This window comes from Uloborus diversus, chromosome 10 (genome assembly GCF_026930045.1).
Source record: "Uloborus diversus isolate 005 chromosome 10, Udiv.v.3.1, whole genome shotgun sequence".
Classification (NCBI taxonomy): Eukaryota; Metazoa; Arthropoda; class Arachnida; order Araneae; family Uloboridae; genus Uloborus; species Uloborus diversus.
In genome coordinates, this window is record NC_072740.1 from 134,514,875 (window position 1) to 134,536,009 (window position 21,135).

General features: G+C 31.7%; 1 protein-coding gene across 1 annotated transcript in view; it reads right to left on the reverse strand.

The window, feature by feature from the left end:
* LOC129231190 (E3 ubiquitin-protein ligase HERC2-like) overlaps positions 1 to 21,135 on the reverse strand; it is a 323,605-nt gene that overhangs the window by 38,911 nt on the left and 263,559 nt on the right. Inside the window, exons 64-70 of the mRNA XM_054865437.1 lie at positions 20,619 to 20,796; positions 17,909 to 18,162; positions 15,993 to 16,132; positions 10,838 to 10,933; positions 7,459 to 7,709; positions 3,448 to 3,531; positions 2,660 to 2,801 (exon numbers count right to left, since the gene is read on the reverse strand). Of these exons, the coding sequence (XP_054721412.1) occupies positions 2,660 to 2,801; positions 3,448 to 3,531; positions 7,459 to 7,709; positions 10,838 to 10,933; positions 15,993 to 16,132; positions 17,909 to 18,162; positions 20,619 to 20,796 (1,145 nt within the window). The remainder of the gene's footprint in view (positions 1 to 2,659; positions 2,802 to 3,447; positions 3,532 to 7,458; positions 7,710 to 10,837; positions 10,934 to 15,992; positions 16,133 to 17,908; positions 18,163 to 20,618; positions 20,797 to 21,135) is intronic.

A 21,135-nucleotide genomic window follows, 5' to 3' on the forward strand; every position in this document is an offset into this window, starting at 1 on the left:
TTTTTCTTCAGGCCGATTTTAGGACATGCGGATTATAGACCGCCGTGGATAATATGCAGGAAAATACGGTAAGTTTGTTATGAAATACAAATAGGAAGTCATCAAAAATAAAGATTACAAAATAATAATACTGCCAATAAAAGTCTTGACTCAGAAAAGTGGAATTTCACATCACAAAGCCAATTAATTTAAGCTAGAGAGACTTAGTACAGTTTACATTTATCCACAAGTAAGAGTAGTACTGTGTGAGTTTTTTTTTAAATATATTTTATGCCTATATATTATGTGATTTACAACAATGGTTGCTAGACTACCAGAGTCAATGACTTTTCAAATGAATACTGTCATGTTATTATTAATAAACATACATTATGATTTATTTTTAAAAATAAAAAAATGTATACAAAACACAATGGCCTCAAAAAAATAAGGTATAACCGGTTTTTTACGTCGAATTTGCAAAAGAATGAATGTAGAAACAAAATTTGGAGGATATGTGCATTAAATGGTTCTGTATTTAATGCATCATAGAAATTTGTGTAAGTGTATTTGAAAAAACGATTTATAACAAAAAAGCAATCTTTGCGGAAAAGTCCATTTTTTAAGAAAAGAGAACATCACAGTGTAATGTAGTAAAATTTCATATAAATAATAATAAACTGGGTACTAATATATATGGAATGTGTCCCCCTTAACTTCAATTCATTGGCGGAATTGATTTCCCGTGCTGTTTATTAAGTTGTCAGACACTGGAATAGGAAGAGAGCACCTGACACAGATTAAGCCTTGTTCCAGCTCATGTATTGACATTGGAGGAGGATTTAAAGCAACCTGTCTGCCAAGATAGTCTCAAAGATGTTCTATCGGATTCAGGTCTGGAAATCGAGCTGGCAATTCCATTCATCCCAAACCGTGGTCCTCAAGATACTCCTCAACAATCCAAGCTCGGTGAGGTCGTGCATTATAATCCATCAGAATGAAGTCATTACGAATAGCACTAGCATATGGGCGGACATATGGATCAAGGATCTCATCCCGATATGTCAGACCAGTCAGAGTTCCTCTATGGAATACATGCAGGTCAGTGTGACCACCGAGCGAGATCCCTGCCCATACCATGATTCCACCACCTCTATATCTGGTCTTTCAACAGTGTTGGATTGGTGGTATCTATTTCGCTGTTCCCTCCAGATCAGTAGACACACTGATTTCTCCAATGTAAATCTGTACTCGTCAGTGAACAGCACAGAAGCCCATTGCTGCTGGGTCCAGCAAACATGTTCTCTTGCCCAGCATAAGCAGATCCTTCGCTGTGGTCCATTGAGGGGAACACACGCAAGTGATTGTCCAGCATAGAGACCTGCATTGTGAAGACGATTTCTCACCGTAGTAGCAGAGATTCTTCTCCCTGATACTACAAAGTGGTCAGCAACGAGATGCGGCACAGTGGTGGTTCTTCTCCTTCGGGCTGAAAGAACTAAAAAACGGTCATCTTTAAATGTTGTAGCTTGTGGTTGGCCTGGAACAGTCTTCTGGACACATAATCTTCGGATTGGTATTGATCCTAAAGTCTCTGAACAACAATACGAGACACATTGAGACGTCTAGCAGCATCAGCCTGCGACAATTCCATTTCTATCTAACTGCTCTCCACCTTAACGAATCTGGTAAACAACGTCTCTGAGACATTTTCTAAACTCTATTGACTAGTGTCACCGAAACTGCCAAAAACAGTTGAAAATTAACACAATTTACACAAAAATACGAAAGCTTGATATTTGCATTTTTTTTCTCACTCGTAAAAATATGTTTTTTTTATAAAATAATCGTAGTAGCAACCTGTTTTTTATAAATAATTTTAAAATTCGTTATGATCATCCATGCAAACTATGCATTTCATTGTTACTGCCATTTTTTATGATGAGCTTCAAAAAACATGTTGTACCTTAACTTTTTGACACCAGTGTATTTAATTTTTTATTTCATTTTGCAAAAATTGTTCTAAAGCTAAAGATTTGGATCAATGACTGTGTAACGAGAATCTTTGCAGAATGAAATGTTCTTCTTGCTAAGCTAAACCATACTTTATTTCAAAAATTCAAGTTTTTTGAACAGTGTTATAGGTATTTTCTTAAAAAAACATTATATTCTTCCTATTGTTTTGAGCATTTCTTATAGAAAAAATTAGCGGTGTAATTATTTTTGAAAATATTTTAAATCAAATAGGCAATTTTAATCACTATAATATTTGAGTGTAAATTGTTTTTTGATTGCAATTTTTTAATAATGGCTGATATAATTTAAGACAGGAAAATTCATAATATGCAAGAGGGGTGGGGGGGGGGGCGGAATAAGAAAATAAATCATACTTTTTATACATGATGGGAAAATGAACAGATGTCAGTAAGAAGAAAAAAATCGGGTTTGCTTTTACATGTCACTAAATGCATATTTAAAACATGACTCGCAAACCCCAAAGTAGATTTTAAAATAAAATAATTAATTTATAACTTATTTAAAACTAGTTGGGTACTGAAGGCTTTCTTTCTATACTTTTTCCAATTATCTTTTATTCATATTGGAGCAGAACATTTAAAATTATGCATCAGAGATGATTGATACACTTTGTATTTTAAAAACATTTTCCATCTTTATTTACCAACAAATTTCACTTTCCATACTCGATGAGGCAAAAGCAAGCTGTCTTGCGAAATACTACTCATATTCGATACCATTTGCCCAAAAACTGATTTTGCACCATCTGCTCCAGCAAGACCACCTTTTGATCTTGACTTCTTCACCTAAAATTAAAAAATATTTATAAAAAGCAAATCCCTAAACCATCAAATTAAGCAATTCATTTCAACTCTGAATTTAGAATTCAATGCTATTGCTAAAAGATGCGGGGGAAAATACAAAATTTTAAATTTATTAACAATAAAGATAAAAAGAGCTTTTTTTAATGACTTTTACTAAAGGGAAGTATTATGCGTTGGAATTTTTTTTTTTTTTTTGTTAAGTGGTAATATAGCTGAAATAAAACCTTCATTTTAAATTATGACACTATCTTTGACTTAGTGCATATTTTAAACAAGACCACACAGAAAGACCAACAAAAATTGTAAAATCTAAGGAGCCAGGAAAAAATTGTGGTGCAAAATTATTTCTGAGTCTATAAGAAAACTCAGTGCAACATGGATTTTGAAAGATTCCTTTTCCTGAAGGGAAAAAGTTTCCAAAGTATTGGTTTTTAGTTTTCTCAGCAACTTAGCAACCAGGATTTGTCAGATCCTGACAATGCAAAAATTGTTATTTTCTCCCCTATGAATATGTGATTCATTGAAACAAATTCTCTGACAGTAATAAGAAAAAAAAACATGCAATCAAAACAGAAATAAAAAACAAAATTGCTTTTTAAAATATATAACAATCTATAGTATCACCTACTTGCATTCGGTTAAGCTCAATGACTGGTCCATGTTGTCTGTCTCTAATCATTGTTGCTTGCAGTACCTTTCGGAATGCTGCTTCCTAAAACAATATTTTAATGATTTTCCTGTTATTCAGGCAAAAGAAAAAACTGAAACATATAGAAAATTTGATGTAAAAATTAGTTTTCTATGTTCTTACCTCCCAATTTTGAAAACTAAACTTCAATGTGCAACAGAAACTTTTAAAAAATACTGCAGCTATTACAATATTATCTTTTAAAGCAGGGATTCACAACCTTCCAGGCTCTTTGCCCCCTTTAAACATTTATGTGAAGTCACATCCCCCTCCCCTTATATGATTAATAAAAGAACAGGATGGCGACAATACCTGTGGAAAAAAGTTCCCTGACTGATTAAGTTTACCAAATTTCCCTAACTTACATTGCCAATGGTAATGGTTTCCTTTCTTTGCACTACTTAAAAACCATTGCATATTAAAATAAATGTAGTGTTTGAAATGTTTTAAGTTGTCGATTAAAAATATATTTTGAAAAAATGTTCCTTTTTTAGTAAAAATAGTATATTGAATTATCTACAGGGAAATATAGGAAATCTAAAACAAATACTCTTCACTTCGAATAACCAGTTAGCATAAGAATCATGAAATTATTCAAAACCACTCTTATTCTAATCATGATAAAGCTAAAAAGTTTATATGGAAATAATTTTGAAGTAAATTTTCTAGCGGTATAATTATTGCTGCAAGAATAACAAGTGACAGTGAAAGTATAGAAGTAATATAGTTTTACTTATGCAAATGATAGACACATTTATGTAAAACAAATTGAAACCTTTTAGCAACCAGTCATATTGAGCTAATTTCCAATCAAGAACTTAGGTTTTAAGAAATGAATGCAGCATTTTAATTATTAAAAAAAAATAAAAATATTTACTTATATGGACAAAAGATAACTCAGCTTCAAATGATTTCATTATTTGTAGGGAAAAAACCTTAAGACTACTTTTTAACCAACATTGAAATGCTTGGTTTTAAAAAAAAAGGATTTTAAAAGTCTGAAAAAAAAAATCCCTTTGTCTAATTTGAGGTGACAGCGATGGTAAAAAACAAAGTTGATTTTGATTTCCATTCAAATTTAGCAACTAAATTAAAAACGTGAAGAAGTAATAACTTTTCTTTTATCAGTATTAATTTAAAAAACAAAGATTTCTTCTTGAAATTGTGATTACAGTACGCTAATTGCTTCAAAACACTGAGTAAAGGCAAGGGAGCTAAGACATTAATAACGGCTTCCTCTTTGCTCGTAGGGTTATTTATTTTATGTATACATGGAATGGGTGATAGGCAAATTTAAGGTACATAAAAAAAAACAACTTTATAGACACAGAAGAAATCATAGGAAGTTCATCCTGTGGTTAATAAGTTACGGTTGAATACTTTGACGCCGAGAAAAAGAGATGGACAAATATGCAGCAGTGTGTAATCCCACCTCATTAGTTTTACTTTTTCTTAAAACATATAATTGGCAAAAAATGCATAGGGAATTAAGGTACTTAATTTTGCAAAGCAAAAAAAAAAAAACTTTTTTTTCTTCATTTCATCAATGTTCAGTGAATTTGTTATTTTTTTGAAGTTCTCTGATGTTTCCCTGATTGATGAAATTCCCTGACTTCCCTGACTTGTCGCCAACCAGTAGTGTAATAACGGCAACGATTTTTCACCGGTACTAACAGATCCACAGCAAATAAGCTACTGACTTGCTGAGCTTGTAATTTTTTGTATGGTATTTTTCAAAGTTGTAATAAGAAAAAATCACCTGCATTGTAGTAAAAAAACATCAGATCAAGAATTCTTCGGTTCAAATCAATCTTCCAAATATATATTTTGGGTGTAACTCGTTTTAACTTTCCAAAAACTTATTTTTTTCTGCTATATCTCTACACGCTTTTTTAAGATAATTGCAGGCTTTTCTGTAGAAATTAATCAAGTTTTCGATAATCACAATTCACTCTTATGTTACATGTTTTTTTTTTTTTTTAATGAATAAGGTTTCTCAATTTTTTTTTGATTTTGTTGTCAAAGAAAATGCAATAATAATAATAATAATAATAATGATAACAATTAGGTCTCAGCAATAAGTGAATACATTTATTAATTTATTTTTTAAAACTTTACACCAATCACCACCATACCAACCCTGGTGAGGGTTTAACTGGATGTGGTGATTATAAGTGAATACATAAAAGAAATTATTATAATATCAGCTTGAAATTAAGTAAATGAAACATTAACATTTATTTCTATCTGTTAAAAGTCACAAAAGAAAATAATAATTCACTTTAATTAGTTTTCAAAATGTGTCAGGAAATTTGCAATTAATTAAAAAAAAAGTATTTACATAATTAATTCTACTACATTCTCAATCCCTCTATTATTTAGAGAAATAGAAAATTTCCTACTCGTAATAAATAAAACATTGCACAGCACAATATCGTTAGCAGACGAACTCTGCAAGTTGGCGATGAAAAATAAAATGAATTTTTTCTATTAAAGTACTACATTAACTTCCTGTAGAAGAGAACCACACTTTATCCTCTTATCAATTAATTTCTAGTAGATTTTTTTCTCTTTTTACATCCTTTTACAAAAAAGGAAGTATTGTATTCGCAAAAACAATTTCACTCAAAAATCGACCTTAATTTCCATTTTGCTCAACCCCGAATGAATATTCAGGTTTTTTTTTTCGACTCCACCACACGTGGAAACGTGCCTAAGAACGTATAGACACGTGAAATATCCATTTTGACAATTCCCGAGTTAGTTACAACGAGTTTTCTCGTGACGTCTGTATGTACGTATGTATGTGCGTATGTTTGTCGCATAGTTCAAGAACAGTATGTCCTAGAAAGTTGAAATTTGGTACGTAGACTCCTAGTGGGGTCTGGTTGTGCACCTCCCCTTTTGGTTGCATTCGGGTGTTTCTAAGGGGGTGTTTTGCCCCTTTTTGGGGGAAAGCATTGTTAATTTCGATGTAAACTCAAGTGGTGTAACAATTTGGCAGACACTTGGCGATATAACGCCAGTCTTTTGGTTGCCAAGTTTTGTCCCCAATTTGGCGACAAATTTGGCAATTTTTTTTTTAAATTTGGTTTTAATTTGGCCACTGTTGGTGATATTTATAGAGTAAACTATTGAATCACATTAAAATTGCCAATAATGAGAAAATGATATTAAATTGGAGTAATAGGCAGTCATGTGAGATACACATCAGCTCGTTTGCTTTAATAGCAGCCTCTAAAAAAATGAGAAAAACTTTGCATCATTTACATTGATTTGCTATGATTGTACTTCCTGATTGCCTTCCGATTGATTTCTGGTTTTGTCTTCTGATTGACAGCACCCTCTGGAAAAAGTGAACAAATGTTGCCACCTGTTGTTGTTATTGTCATATGGCAAGTACAAAATAAAATACAATAAGAAAAAAAAGAGTTAAATTGAGCCGAAAAATTCAAAAACGGTTTGGGCGATTACTTCGGCAAATAATGTATTAAAATTAAAACTTTTTTTAAAAATTTGCCTTTGTAAAGGGGGGAGGGTGCACCAAAAATTACTGCCTGAGTGTCATCCATGCTAGGTTTGCCACTGTATAATCACGAGTTTAAGAAGAAATCATTATTTTTCAGCTTAATTGTGAATATACCTAAAAGTTACTGCTACTTCACATTTTTAATTTAGTTGTTAAAATTGTATGTTAAATCAAAACAACTTCATTTTCAGTTATTTTCAACTATATAATTTTAACATGCTAGGAAACTAGAAACTGCTCCTAGTATTCATCATTTCTCATCGCAAAATTAATCAAGCCTGCTAAGTGCACGTTTCATAAAAGGACATTGCTCATGTATCTTTTTCATTTCGTTACCACATTATTACTTTCAACACTAACTAGAAATTCTTAGAGGTAACAATAGATTAATAAAATCGAAAAGCCAAGCTATACCAACTTACCTTTCCTGATGATACTAAAAGACCTCTCAAATTGTCATTATCAAGATCAAACATAGATATTGAAGAACAAAATATTTCAGAAAAGTGATAAAGTAAACAGTAACGATTGCGCAAAACAGGTATACTGATGTCTTTTAAATGATCATATTCCAAAGGTATAGCCGTTGGCAATCTTCCTGTATGGCTTGTTTTACATGTAGACCATGCAACAGTGTGAGCTGATCCACAAGCAACTTTGTTAATTTTTTTTCCTAAAAATAAAGCATACATATTGAGTCAACATATTTTAAACAAAATGTTAACAAACATTAATATTTTCTTTTTTCATTAACTTGAAGAATTAAATGCACAGTTAGCATACATTTATGCTAGTATATAGAAGTTCATGCTCAAATTTTAGTTATATTTTTCCATACCTGATCAGCAGGAGCAAATCTTGAAATTGTTGCTCTTACTCATATTTTTTCAAGTTTTTAGATTAAATTTCAAAAAAAAAAAAAAATGGTGAATTTGCAGCTCGGGGGTTTTACTGGTCCTCAGAAAAGTACTTTTGTAATTTTTGATTATTACAGATTTTGTTTTAGTATTTTTACTGTATTTTATCATGCAATTCAAACTTTTTTTGGGGGGGGGGGGACTCATATTGTCTTTAATTGCATTCTTGTGTCGTTTTTGCATTTTTTTTCAGCTAAGCCGAACATGAGGCGTTTCTTTGTTTTTTTCTTGGTTTGGCCTGTCTTTGTTTCGATTCTGTGCGCTTTGTTGGATGCAGCAACTCAGTTTGTTTTTTTTTACTGCTCTTTTCCTGTCTTTAATATTTATTCTGTGATTATTGCATTTTTGTCAATTCTGGTTTGCCTTTTTGAAGAGTATATTGAGTAGGACTGGATATTATATGCATTATAGTGGTACACGGGAAACAGGTGGATATCTTTTGACCTATAAATACAAATACAAGTGCGACAATCAGCAACAGGCTCTGGGTCCATCAGCAAGCCTAGTCAGTTTATAAGTCCCCAAAGAAGATCAATGGCCGTCTTAAAGCTGTCCACCCCTTGCTCAATACCACTTTTTTCCATAAGCCGTTCCAAGTACCCACAATCAATTAAGAAATTCACATTAAAACAAATATTCCAATGCATTTTAGGATTTTTAATCATTACTTTTTTTCTTATAAGGAAAATAAATGCACAAGATATAAAAATAAGAAATAACATTAATTTTTAAATTTAGTGAAAGTTTTTGTCTTGAAAGCAGCATTCAGTATAAATTAAATTGCAAAATTTTTTTCAGAAAAAAATTCTAGCTCAGTTTTAAAAATTTATCTTTAAATGTAATATTTCAAACTGATTACGTTTTGTTGTTAACGTTTTTTGATCAGCTTAAGAAAAGTTTTTTTTTTTGCCTTTTGAAATGAACAAATAAATGAAAGAATGGAATCTAAGCAACTTTTATTTTAGTTACATTTTAAATATGAATTCTATATTACAAACGCATTGTACAAAAGAAAAAACATGGCCGCCGTATGTGCATGCTAGTCATTTCGCTTTAACCAATCTGGGCCTTCGAAACTTTTACACGGTCCCCTGACAGAGTAAGGGTTGTTTAAATGCGGTCCTGTATCTGAGTTATAAGAAGCATTAAAATTATTTAAAATAACATCCACTAATTATATCATATGTTCTGCCAGTTTGAGGGGCTTAAAAGAGAAGCCTAATTAGTATTAAGTTATGGGTTAACTGTAGATGGTGCAAATATTCCACATGTAAAGGGGGAAGTTGCTAGAAAGGAGCCAGACTAGGAAACAAAGGAAGTAATTTTGGGGGATTTTATGGTATGTGAGGTATGGGCAATACAACTGAGAGAGATTAAAGCATAAGGTGGCAAGGTGTTGTTTACTAGGGGCTTGGATGAAAGATGTAAATAAAGTTGCTGAAAAGAAGGGAGTATTCAATAAGAGGGATGTGGTTACTCTGTAGGTCAGAATGAATGATACCACAGTAATAGTGAGGAGTTTTCAAAGGAATGGAAGTCCCTGTTGGGAAAAGCTACAAACATTTTGGTCAATGCCAAGGTGTTTGGCTTGCTTCTCAGGTATGAAGTACATAGGAGTTGGTAAAACGAATGGGCTAGGTGTCTGAGCCTGTTACTTAATGTTTATGTTTACTTACTGCTAAGACAATGTAATTCTTTGGTAAAGAACATACATTTTTTCAGGTATCAAAATAAAGAGAAATGACTAGGAAATAGAAGAATCACGAAATAACTAATCGTAGAAAGAGTATTTCAAAAATGATAACTTGGCTAGAGCAGCTTTAGAATTAAAAAATTTTTTTTGCTAAAACTACTTCAGTTTTAACTTTTGGGGAGAAATTATGTAACCTTCTCTGCACTCCATCAGTTTCATTAATGTAATATAACAGGGGTTCTCAAAATGGGTGATGTGGTACTTTTCTCCGCACGCACCCCACCTCTTAGCCGTAGGCCTTAGGTTCCACCGCCCGGGGGGGTCCGCGTAGCGGGCCCCCCGCACGGCTGATGTGGTACTACTAGAATTGGTGAGGAATGCAGCGAAGTGTTCCGATTTTGTGACAATTCCCACCAAGGCTTGGAAGGCTTATTAAAGGAAAATATTACCAATACAGCAATAACGTTGTTTTTACTGGAAAAACAAACTTTACACTTCTTTCAAATGTTCAATATGTGAACCTTTTGTTATGGGACAGATAACAAGTCTAAAGACCAATTCTGTCACTCGTTGTAAGATGTCACCATCAATGATCGTTTATTTTCAAACAAGATGAGGACGCCACAATTATCTGACCAACGTTTCCCATGTCCTCAGTAACGAGTTGCCTAGTCACTGAATTTGACGAGGTTCTGTTGACAACAATCACCTTCTTCCATGGCCACTGTGTTCTCTGAATCTAACTCCAAGCAATTTTTTTATGGTGTTACATCAAAGATCATGAATTTTTGCCCCATGAACCATGTGAATTGCAAGATTTGCGCCAAAATAATCACAACCACATTTTCTAAGATTGATTATGACATTTTATAGCGAGTGAAACAAGAATTAGACTTCAGACGTGATATATGACACAATACAAGTTAAGTTCACAATAATTAGTTCAGATTCTTTCTCCAGTAAAGTATATTTGTTTCAATAAGGCTTCCTAACCCCGAAAGGAATTCTGATATATATGTATATAACAGAGATAGAATAGGATGCTGTGAAAAAAATCCAATTCTTTAAAGGGTACTGCAAGTTGGTAAAGTTTGAGAACCCATGTGTAAAATACTTAAGCACTAATTTAAAGTGAACACATTAAAATACAACATATAATTTGGTCATAAATACTAAGTAAACAAATTTCACCTGTAAGAGCCGGTACAAGTTTTGGTCTCTGAATTGCACTAGTTGAGCCATCGCCAAGTTGGCCCTCATCGTTGTCTCCCCATGTGTACACTTCACCTATTGAATCAATTTCAATAATAATACAAAATAAATAAATAAATACTGCAATGCAATGTTCAATGAAAATAAAGTAATCCTTTGTGTACAAAATTATGAAATTATTTGAAAGATCTCTTTTCTTAAAAAAAGGATCTATTAAAAAACCATTGGTTTAAAACAATAAAGGAATCAATATAGTCTATATAGTCTGACCTACCGCCCATTAACGAATTACTTTAAAAAAATTTCCATTTTAAGCGTTTTTCTAAGTAATTGAGAATATTTGAAAAATTTTCTTGCAAAAAAAAAGCTATAACTAAGAGTGGTCATTTTTTCTTGAAAAACTTTCCTTTAACCTTCCCCCTTCTCCCCTATTTTTCAAATATTTTCTTTCTTTTTACAAGTTTCATGAAATAAAACAGGTTTTCTAGATAATTTTTCCGAAAAACTGATATTCTTTACACTTCACTTTCTAATGGTGAAGTGAAGGGATCAATCTCAAACTCACTAGAAAAATTTCCCAGAACTTGCAGTGGATGTAATTTTCATCTTAATAATCCATGATTTTTTAAATTAAGATCATAAACAACATTTTAAAATAAAGGATACTAACAAATTTAACAAAATTTTCAAGTAATTGAAATTAAAGGTCCCCCATGCTAATATCATAAAACAGTGTATCTCTAAATCGAAAAGCTTTCCGCATTCAGTGTTTTAAATTAAATATAAAATACTTGCATTAAAAATAGTAAATAGGTTCAATTCCAGACTGAAAGGTTCTTTCTGCTTTTCTTTCAATTTTTTAGTGAAAAAACTATGGCAAACAAATAAGATTAGTAAAGAAAAAAAAATATTTAACATGATATTTAGTGCTCATGATTTTAAAATGTGACTTCATTTAAAATAAAGCGTATTATAAAATCTAAATCTCTATTTAGTAAATTTTATATTTAACTTTATTTGCAGGTTTTGACTTTGCTTAATAGAGTTCCAACTATAACTCATTCTGCAGAAATAAAAAATAAATGATCAAAATGATGGTCAGAAAGAAATTAAAAAAAAACTGCTTCTCAGCAGAAAGCACTCTTAATATGATATGTGTGAAGCTCAAAGGCAAAGGTATGGCGATGTTTTCACCATAAAAATTGAGTGAATCCAATGTTTCAAGGACTAAATTTGACAACATAAAATCCACAAAGTACATTTTAAAAATTATATACACTCAACTCTTTCAAACTCACAGACATTTTCAGACCACACAATTTGTAGATTTCAGAATTTTACGAATTGCTATCAGATCACTGACTTGTTTTCTGCCATTTACCTTTTAAGGCTGAGATTTTTACATTTGGCAGCTGATTAAATAAATTTGGCAGTGGTATTAAAATTATTTCAACCAATACTTTTACCTCTACACATATATCAACTTTTACATATCTATCTATCTTGGTATCTATCAATCTCTATATCTATGTCTGTATCCATCTATATGTAGACCACACACACAACCTATCAATTTCTTTATATTCATTTAACCTAACCTCCAAGAGTAGTCCAAAACAGAAAAACTCAGACGAAACAAACTGTACCTATTTATTTTGCTTAAAATAAGCACAAAAAATTCTTGTATCTGCATGTGGAGGGGGGAAAAACAACTTTTATTAAGTTAAAATGCACACAAATAATTTGACTTAAAATGAATAGAGAAAAGTGACCATAATAATGGCATTTAGATAATTTTAAAAAAAAAGACATAAATGAGGTTAAATACCATTTCAAAACTGACAGCATTCTTAAAAATTTAAAAAAAAGGAAACAAAATGTATGAAAAGATATTATTTGAAAAAAAGAAAGCAAGTGACATCTCTTGTTGGAAGAAAGAACATGAAGAACATAAACACATCCCAATCTCCCGGGCTCTTGAGAAGCTTTAATGCTGAAACATAATTGCAAGACTTCTCAAACAGGAAATGGCAACAGATTAAAATTGTCTAAAGTTTTTTTTTACTTCCTTTTATAAAAAGGAGGTATTGCATTCACCAAAAAATTTTCCCTCAAAAATCGGCCTTAATGTCCATTTTGCTAGCCTGCAAATGAATATTGAGTTTTTTTTTTTTTTTCAACCCAACCACATGTGGATACATGCCTAAGAATATATAGACACTTGAAGTATCCATTGTGAGGATTTCCCAGTTAATTACAACAAAATTTCTTGTGACCCCCGTATGTACCTATGCATGTATGTATCTTGCAAAACTCAAAAACGGTATGTTCTAGAAAGTGGAAATTTGGTACATAGACTCCTAATGAAGTCTAGTTGTGCACCTTCTCTTTTGGTTGCATTCGGATGTTCCAAAGGGGTTCTTTTATACATTTTTGGGGTAAAATCATTGTTAATTTCAATGCAAACTCAAGTGGTGTTAGAATTTGGCAAACACATGGCAATATATCACCAAGCTTTTGGTCGCCAACTTGGCAACAATTTAGGCCCTTTTTTTTTAACCTGGTTTCAATTTGGCCATATTTTAGAGAGTTAACCATTGAATCACATTAAAACTGTCAATATTGGGAAAATTTATCTGTATAAAACGTTTTCTTTGCTTCGGTTTACAACAAACTTGGGGTGAAAATATTTAAAGTGTTTCTTTGTTTACAGCAAGGCACTATTATCATTAAATTGGAGTGAAAGAAAGTCATGTGATGCACACATCAGCTCATTTTTTCATTAGCTTTGACTTTTGAAAATGGGGGGGTGGGTTCCATCTTGTTCTATGCTTAAACAAACTAAAAAAAAAGTATTGCATATTAAAAATTTATTTTCTGAATAGGGCGTAAGTTTTACACTGTAACATATGCAAAAAGACAAAATATACTTTTACATTTTAATTGGATATTTTTGAAACAATTTCAGAAACTATGCATATTATCCGTGGTGGCATATAATTCGCAAGTTATAAAATTGTCATCAAGGAAAAAAAATCCCGATATAATCCGCAGATAATACGATGTAAATAAAAAATGAAGTTTTGCTAGAACATATAATTTTAGCAACTAAATTAAAAGTATAACGAAGTAATAATTTTTAAGGTGTAATTGATTTACACCTTAAAAATTATTACTTCATTATACTTTTAATTTAGTTGCTTGTATGTTAAAGCAAAACTTCGCTTATATATATTTTTTTTCACATCATATTATCCACGGATTACACCAGGATTTTTTTGTCCTTTTTGTAAGGTTTATTTTACACAGTCTGAAATGCCTACGAGAAAATTTCAATCAATGTAAAATAAATAATTCTAAATTATTCTAATTGGAGTGAGGTTTTAAGTGGGGTTCCTCAAAGATCAGTGTTAGGGCCTGTTTTGTTTTTTGTTTTTATGAACGATATTCACAAAAATATTTCTGGGAACATGAATTGTTTTGCTAATGATGTCAAAGTTATGGGGACCATAGAAAATGAAGATCAAGCAAAACAGCTGCAAGAGGATCTAGATCATATTATGGAGTGGGCTGATAAATGGGGTATTGCTGTTAACTTTGGGAAATGTCAAGTGCTACATTTAGGTCATGAAAATAAGTGTACAAGTTATTATTTGCAAGGTTCAGTCATTAGTCAGGCAGACAAAGTTACTGATCTGGGGGTCTTAATAAGTCAGGATTTAAAGTTTAGCCAACAGTGCAGCATTGCTAGTAACAAGGCCAATAAGATGCTTGGGTTTATCAATAGATCTATTTCAAACAAATCTAAAGAAGTTCTTCTGCCCTTATATAGAAGTTTCGTAAGACCTCATTTGGAGTATGCTGTTCAGTTTTGGTCTCCTTATCTTAAGAAAGACATTAATGTATTGGAAAGGGTTCAAAGGATAGCTACAAGGCTAATAAATGAACTTTCTCACTTAGACTATGATTCCAGGCTTAGAAGGCTAAAATGTACAGTCTTGAGCAAAGAAGAGACCGAGGGGACATGATTCAGTTGTTTAAATTTATTAAAATGAAAGATGTTACGTGGCTGAAGTTTAGCACTGAAAACAGGACAAGGGGTCATTGTTTGAAGCTATTTAAATCTCAGGCTAATATGGATGTTAGGAAAAATTATTATTTTAGCAGGGTAGAGGAACCTTGGAACAGTTTACCGGAAGAGGTGGTAATGAGCAAGGGAGTAGATAGTTTTAAGAGGGCCATTGATCTTCACTGGGGATTGTAAATTGACTAGGATCAGTCTAGCTGGGCCCAGAGCCTGTTGCTGGTCGTCACTTTTGTATTTGTATGATGTATAACAAAATATTCTAAAATGTAAGATATTTTAACATAGTTTAAACTCACACATTATTTTGATTTTTCAGTCATTCTTGTTTACTTGAGGTTTCTGCTAATGGCTAATGTTATTATTATTTTTAATTGTCACTAAATTGCAACATTAATCCAAACATATGATCCGCATTTGATCAAATAAAATGTAACTAAAGAAATAAGTCTTTGAATGATAGATTAATAAAAGGTATAACCAAAAAGTAAGCGTAAGATAGTGAAACCTGTCTAGCATAACATGTAGTCTTTTGGAACAATTTTCAATTTCAATAATGATAGACTTCAAACAGATGAAACATAAAAAAAACTTTAAAAACTGCTTAGTACTTTTTAACATTAAGTACTCTCTCTTAACTAAGTTTAATGGTTTAGTTCATAAATACTGTGCAGATTTTAGGTCTGTGTATTTGAGATAGTTGATTGAAAAAGACAAGTTAAAGACTTCGGTTCAGAATGAATTCATATAATATCAATTAAAGAAATAAAAAAAATAGAACAACCTTTAGAGAATTCTATATTTTTTAATCACATTAAAGGACAACTCAAGGAACATCATCCCATTGAGGACAGAAAAAAAGAAGCATGTTAAAATTAAAGTAGAATAAAGCAAATTATGGTACAATTAAAAAAATGAAGCAGCAGACCCCATTTTGCCAACCTAGCTGGCACAAGACAACACCAACAACAGAATATACTTTTTTTCTTCAAAACATTTTTATTAATTTTCTTTTACCAAAAATTTAAACTACAACAAAGACCAAAATACCTGAATCTGTACACACAACACAATGCAAAGACCCCACAGCAATAGAAATGACTCGTTTGTTGTGAAGAGCAGACACTTTTCTCGGTCTTCGAACATGATCATCAGTTCCATGCCCTAACCGATGATAATCTCCTTTGCCCCTAAGAGAAAAAAGGGATTCTCTAACAATAATGCTCATAAAGTAATAGCTTTAAAATAAACTAAGAGAAAATCTTTAAAAAAAAGTGCAATGATATACAGGGTGTTCGTTTTAACCTGAAAGACCTTTATTTTCACAACTGTTAGTCCTGGATGTATACTTCCAATTGCAAAAACGTTCAAAATAAGATGCAGAGCTAAGATATTGAAAGTTTGAAGTGAAAATAAAAATAAGTCAAAAAATACAAAATTTAACATTTTATACCGGCCCCAGGTCCCCTAACGTATATTTAGGGAAATAATCTCCATTGAAAAATAATTCCAGCACAAAAAGTTTAAAATCAGTACGATCAATATTCACCAAGATATGGAATGCAGCATTTTGTGACTTTGCCATTTTTCACTCGTTGTCAATAACACCTTTTGGGGGGAAATATAGCGGTTAACAAGAGTTAAAATTATATGTGTGCATAGAGTGTGGTTTTTTAAATTGTTCACGGTTTTGTGGTGTGTTTTTGCGCATCATGGCAGAACATTTGCATTTAGTTTTGAATAGCGATGAAAAATATAAACACCTTGTTTTTCTTACTTTGACGACCTGTCATTCTTCTTAAAGTGCAATAAGTTACAATCTCATCTTCTGTATGATTCCTTAAAACTTTTAACTGGAATATCTTCTTGAGTTTTGGTTGCACAAATGTAAAGTTTTTTGTGTCAGTAATAGTTTTCAATGGAGATTATTTCGCTAAATATTAGTTAGGGGAACTATGACCCATGTAAAAAGCTAAATTTTGTTTTCTTTTTACTCAATTTTATTTTTGCTTCAAACTTTTAATATCTTAACTCTACATATGATTTTGAACATTTCTGCAATTGGAAGTATACATCTGGGACTAACGGTTGCGAAAATAAAGGTCTTGCAGGTTAAAACTGAACGCCCTGTATATTAGCATTACTCTTATTGAAAAAATAAACTGAACATTTCGTATCAAATTCTATCAACTTACTTTCTTCGTCTCTTTTTCTCCTCTGATTATCTTATATGTCAAGTTCATTTTGCATGTACAACTTAGTTTCATATTCCAAGTAAAATAAATAAACATCATAGACAAATGCAGAATTAGTTTTCTTTGAAAAGTTTGTTGTTAAAGCATATGCCAAAACTGAGTAGAGTTATACAGATGCCAGTGGGGCACAAGCCCTTTTGGTATTGCGTGCAACAAGAGTTTGAGAAGCGCTTGAGTACAGCGCCAATTACAGCCTCACATTTTTAGAAGGTGCCAAAGGGCAATGTACGGCCACACAGTTCACACCAACTAGGGCTGTCACTGCCAGATACTGTATAATCTTACTGTTTCAGATTAGCTTGGGATTTAAAAAGCAAATTTCATTCTTTCACCTTTCTTTTCTCATACATACAGTTGGGAAACCCACACATAATAATAAATAAAAGCACACTTTTACATTATTTGGAAATAGAATTTTGTTATATTTTCAAGAACGAGACAGATCAAGACATAAAGTTTTAAAAATATTATTATACATTCAAGATCGCTCACTTTATTCATTTTTTTTTAATGTCTTAAGAAAACATAAGTGAAAAATCATTCATCAACCTGTTGCAGTTTAAACTTCAACCTTTCATTGCATAAAGAAAATTACTATAAATGGCCTTATATATTATAACGGTTTCACTTCTTTTCAACTTAATACCATGATTAGTTCATTTTCTTACTGAATAGTCATGAAAGTAAATTAAAACAAATGAGAAAGCTTACCAGGTATAAACACTTCCTGATTTTGTTAAAGCAACAGAAAATTGAGATCCACATTCTACTTTCATGACACCAACACCAGTAAGAGTATCAATTTTCACAGGGATTTTACATCCATCACTACCGCCTCGGCCAAGTTTGCCATAGTCTCCATCGCCAAAGGACCATACACAGTCATCATCAGTAATGCACAATGTCTGTGCATCACCTGAGCCACATGCAACATCAGTGACATTATAATTAACCAGCAGTTCTACCTAAATAATAAAATTAAATAAATCAGGGACATTATAGAGTTGGTATATGTCACAGGAAGTTTTATCACAATTCATAGCTATAAACCTGAACAAACTGGGGATTAATGAGGTTCAATTATTGGATTTTTCTGATTTTGAAAATTGCTCATTTTTGTTTAAATGGCCTAAAAGTCAACTATACTAAACATAATTAGCTCCCAGTATCATCCAATATAAACTCAAATAAGAGCAACATTGAATTTATCTTTCAAAAGAGGTAAACATTTAAACATTGCACTAAATAGCAATTTTTGCTTATTCAAGTATTGAGACAGTGAGAAACGAAGTGATGTAAGTTGCAAAAGTAAAAATTCGGAGGTAACCAGTACAAATGGTAGGTGAACTTCTCCTGCATCTTAGGGCAAGAAATAGTACTAGTAGCCCTGGTAGGTGCTGTTATACAGCATGATTTAGAAAAACTTTTTAATGAAATTCTTACCTAGGAATTTCATTTAAACATGTTTTACTTAAAATTCGAAAATGTCCACTTACATCCCTTTGCTTCTCACAGCCTCAATTCAGAAAATAGTTGGAAATGATTGATGAATTTCAGAGATCACAAAATGCACATTATATATAAAATACAAAAAATGCAGACTTGAAAAATTTTCTAAGTTTCAACAGTTTGAATATTTAGAAAACCTGATTTTTGATATTTGGCTTTTTTTTAAAAGTAATTCTGAAGTTATCTTTATTCAAAATTATAAAGTTATGATGATATCTAATGAACAAAATTAATTCATAAATAAATAATAGCAATAATAATAGTAAAACTGTTACAAATTACAACTTTTAAACCACTTCACATAATTCAATAGTACATTGTACTGTTCATTTTGGAACTTGGCAAAAATGTCAGTGAAAGCAATACTTCAAAAACATCTTGTTTAAAAGTTAAATGATATGTGTTTAGATTAATGAGATTTCATTATATCCAACTGCTCTAATTTAAATGTCTGTTAGATTATTAAAAAAATAGTTGAAAGAATTGTTGGTGATTTAAAAGTGAGTAATTTTTTTGGCATTTCTACAAAGTTTGATTTAATTCCTGCAAAGTTTTCAACTTTATTCATTTATTTATTTTTTTTTTCAGTATGTAGTAGTTTTACCCCTACAGTTTGCATTACAAATTGTAAAAAAGTTAATTTTGATCCCCAATACTTTTATTTATAGGCCTGAGAATATAAATGTTTCATACACATGCAAGTATAAATGATAGGGAATGTGGGCGCTGATATTCTTTAATTTTAATTTAGATTTCCTCTAGATCATTGGAATGAAGAATGGCATTCTCTTTCATGTGATAAATTCTTGAAGTCTTAGGCAATTTTGACTAGCAAAGTCATATTTCTTCCATGAGTTGTGCTCATGAATTCGCCTCTCAAATACACATTTTAAAAGTTTTTTTTTCTTTCAGTTTACTAAATGCTCCACAAATCAAACTATTATTTCAACAACAATGAAACTTACAGTCAGCATAGTGTCAGACGAAATCTATGTAAGTGGCGCCTAAAAATATTTGATATTCACTTTCAGGACCATTTATCTACAAAAACAAAGCACATAAAAAGGCAAAAAAAAAAGGTATTGTGTGACACATTTAAACAAGGATGTCTCTGAAATTTGAACCAAATTAATTTAGTTATGAACATATTATTTCCTAAAAATAGGGTTACTTAAATTTGTTAAAAGTTTCCAAGAAAAAAATTTCTTGTTTATCAGCCTATTTTAAACTGCTTTAAGTTAAAGAAATTGATGAATAAAATTAAGAAATATCACAATTGAATTTTCTGAGCTAAACACTGTTTACCACTTAATGGTCTTTACTCCTAGATCTGCTAAATGCTTTAGGGTTAGGAACTGTATCAGGTGGCCCATAGGGGGTCCTACATGCTTATCCATTTGAATGTTCACAAAATTAAAGGAAAAGAAACATTTCTAAGCCACTAAAATGCAGAATCTTTGACATTTTTTTACACTTATAAAATGGTATATTTTAAGAGCTGATGAGGTACCACAAACCTTTTGGTTATTTCTGTGCAGAAGCTTGAATAACTTTTTACCAATTAATTTGTAATTTTTTACCAAAAATTACAATGATAAATTTTCAGGACAGGCACAATGCATCTGTCTAGTCAACTATATAATCAACCATCTGTCTAGTCTATAAAACTATTTCAGAAAAGTCCACACATTCTTCTTTTTGAAAACTCTTTCCCGATTTTTTTTTCTTTTTGCCTTTAGCATGTGAATTGAATTAAAGGAAATATAAAAGAAAAAAAAATAATAATCAGCTCGAGAACTTTCTTTTTGATTTTGAGAAGTTACTATTTCACAGAAACTCCAGAGAAATAGCTTTCAAATGCTCACATAAAAACTCCCAAGCTAAGAGAACACTGCAGCATATCTATACATACTCGTTTTGGTTTCAGTTGATCTTCACTATCTCCATGTCCTAAACGCCCATATCGGCCTTTACCCCAAGTGTAGAGCTCTCCAGATGATGTAATACAAGCACTATGAGCTCCTCCACATGCAATGTCCACAACCTCAAGGTCCTTAATGCTTTCAATTCGTTTGGGTTTGTCACATGAGCTAGAATAAAACATGAAAACATTATCAAAATCTAGGCAGTGAGATTAAAACTCTGAGTTGATATCTATACTAGGGTCAGTAATGCCTCCATAAGTACTGACTAGGAAAGGCACTACGGCATATCTCGCAGTGCCATTTTTTAAGGAACTTCCAACAGTGAAAGCTTGTTAAAGGCATTTTGTAGATTTTATTATTTAAATGCCACAAAACTAATATTAATTCAATTTGAGCAATATTAATTAAAAAATCTATAATTTCTCTTTACTAGATACTTTTTTTATAAGTAGTACTACAAACACAGGTTTGCTCCAGTAGCTAGTTCTCTCTAAGAGGCGGGGG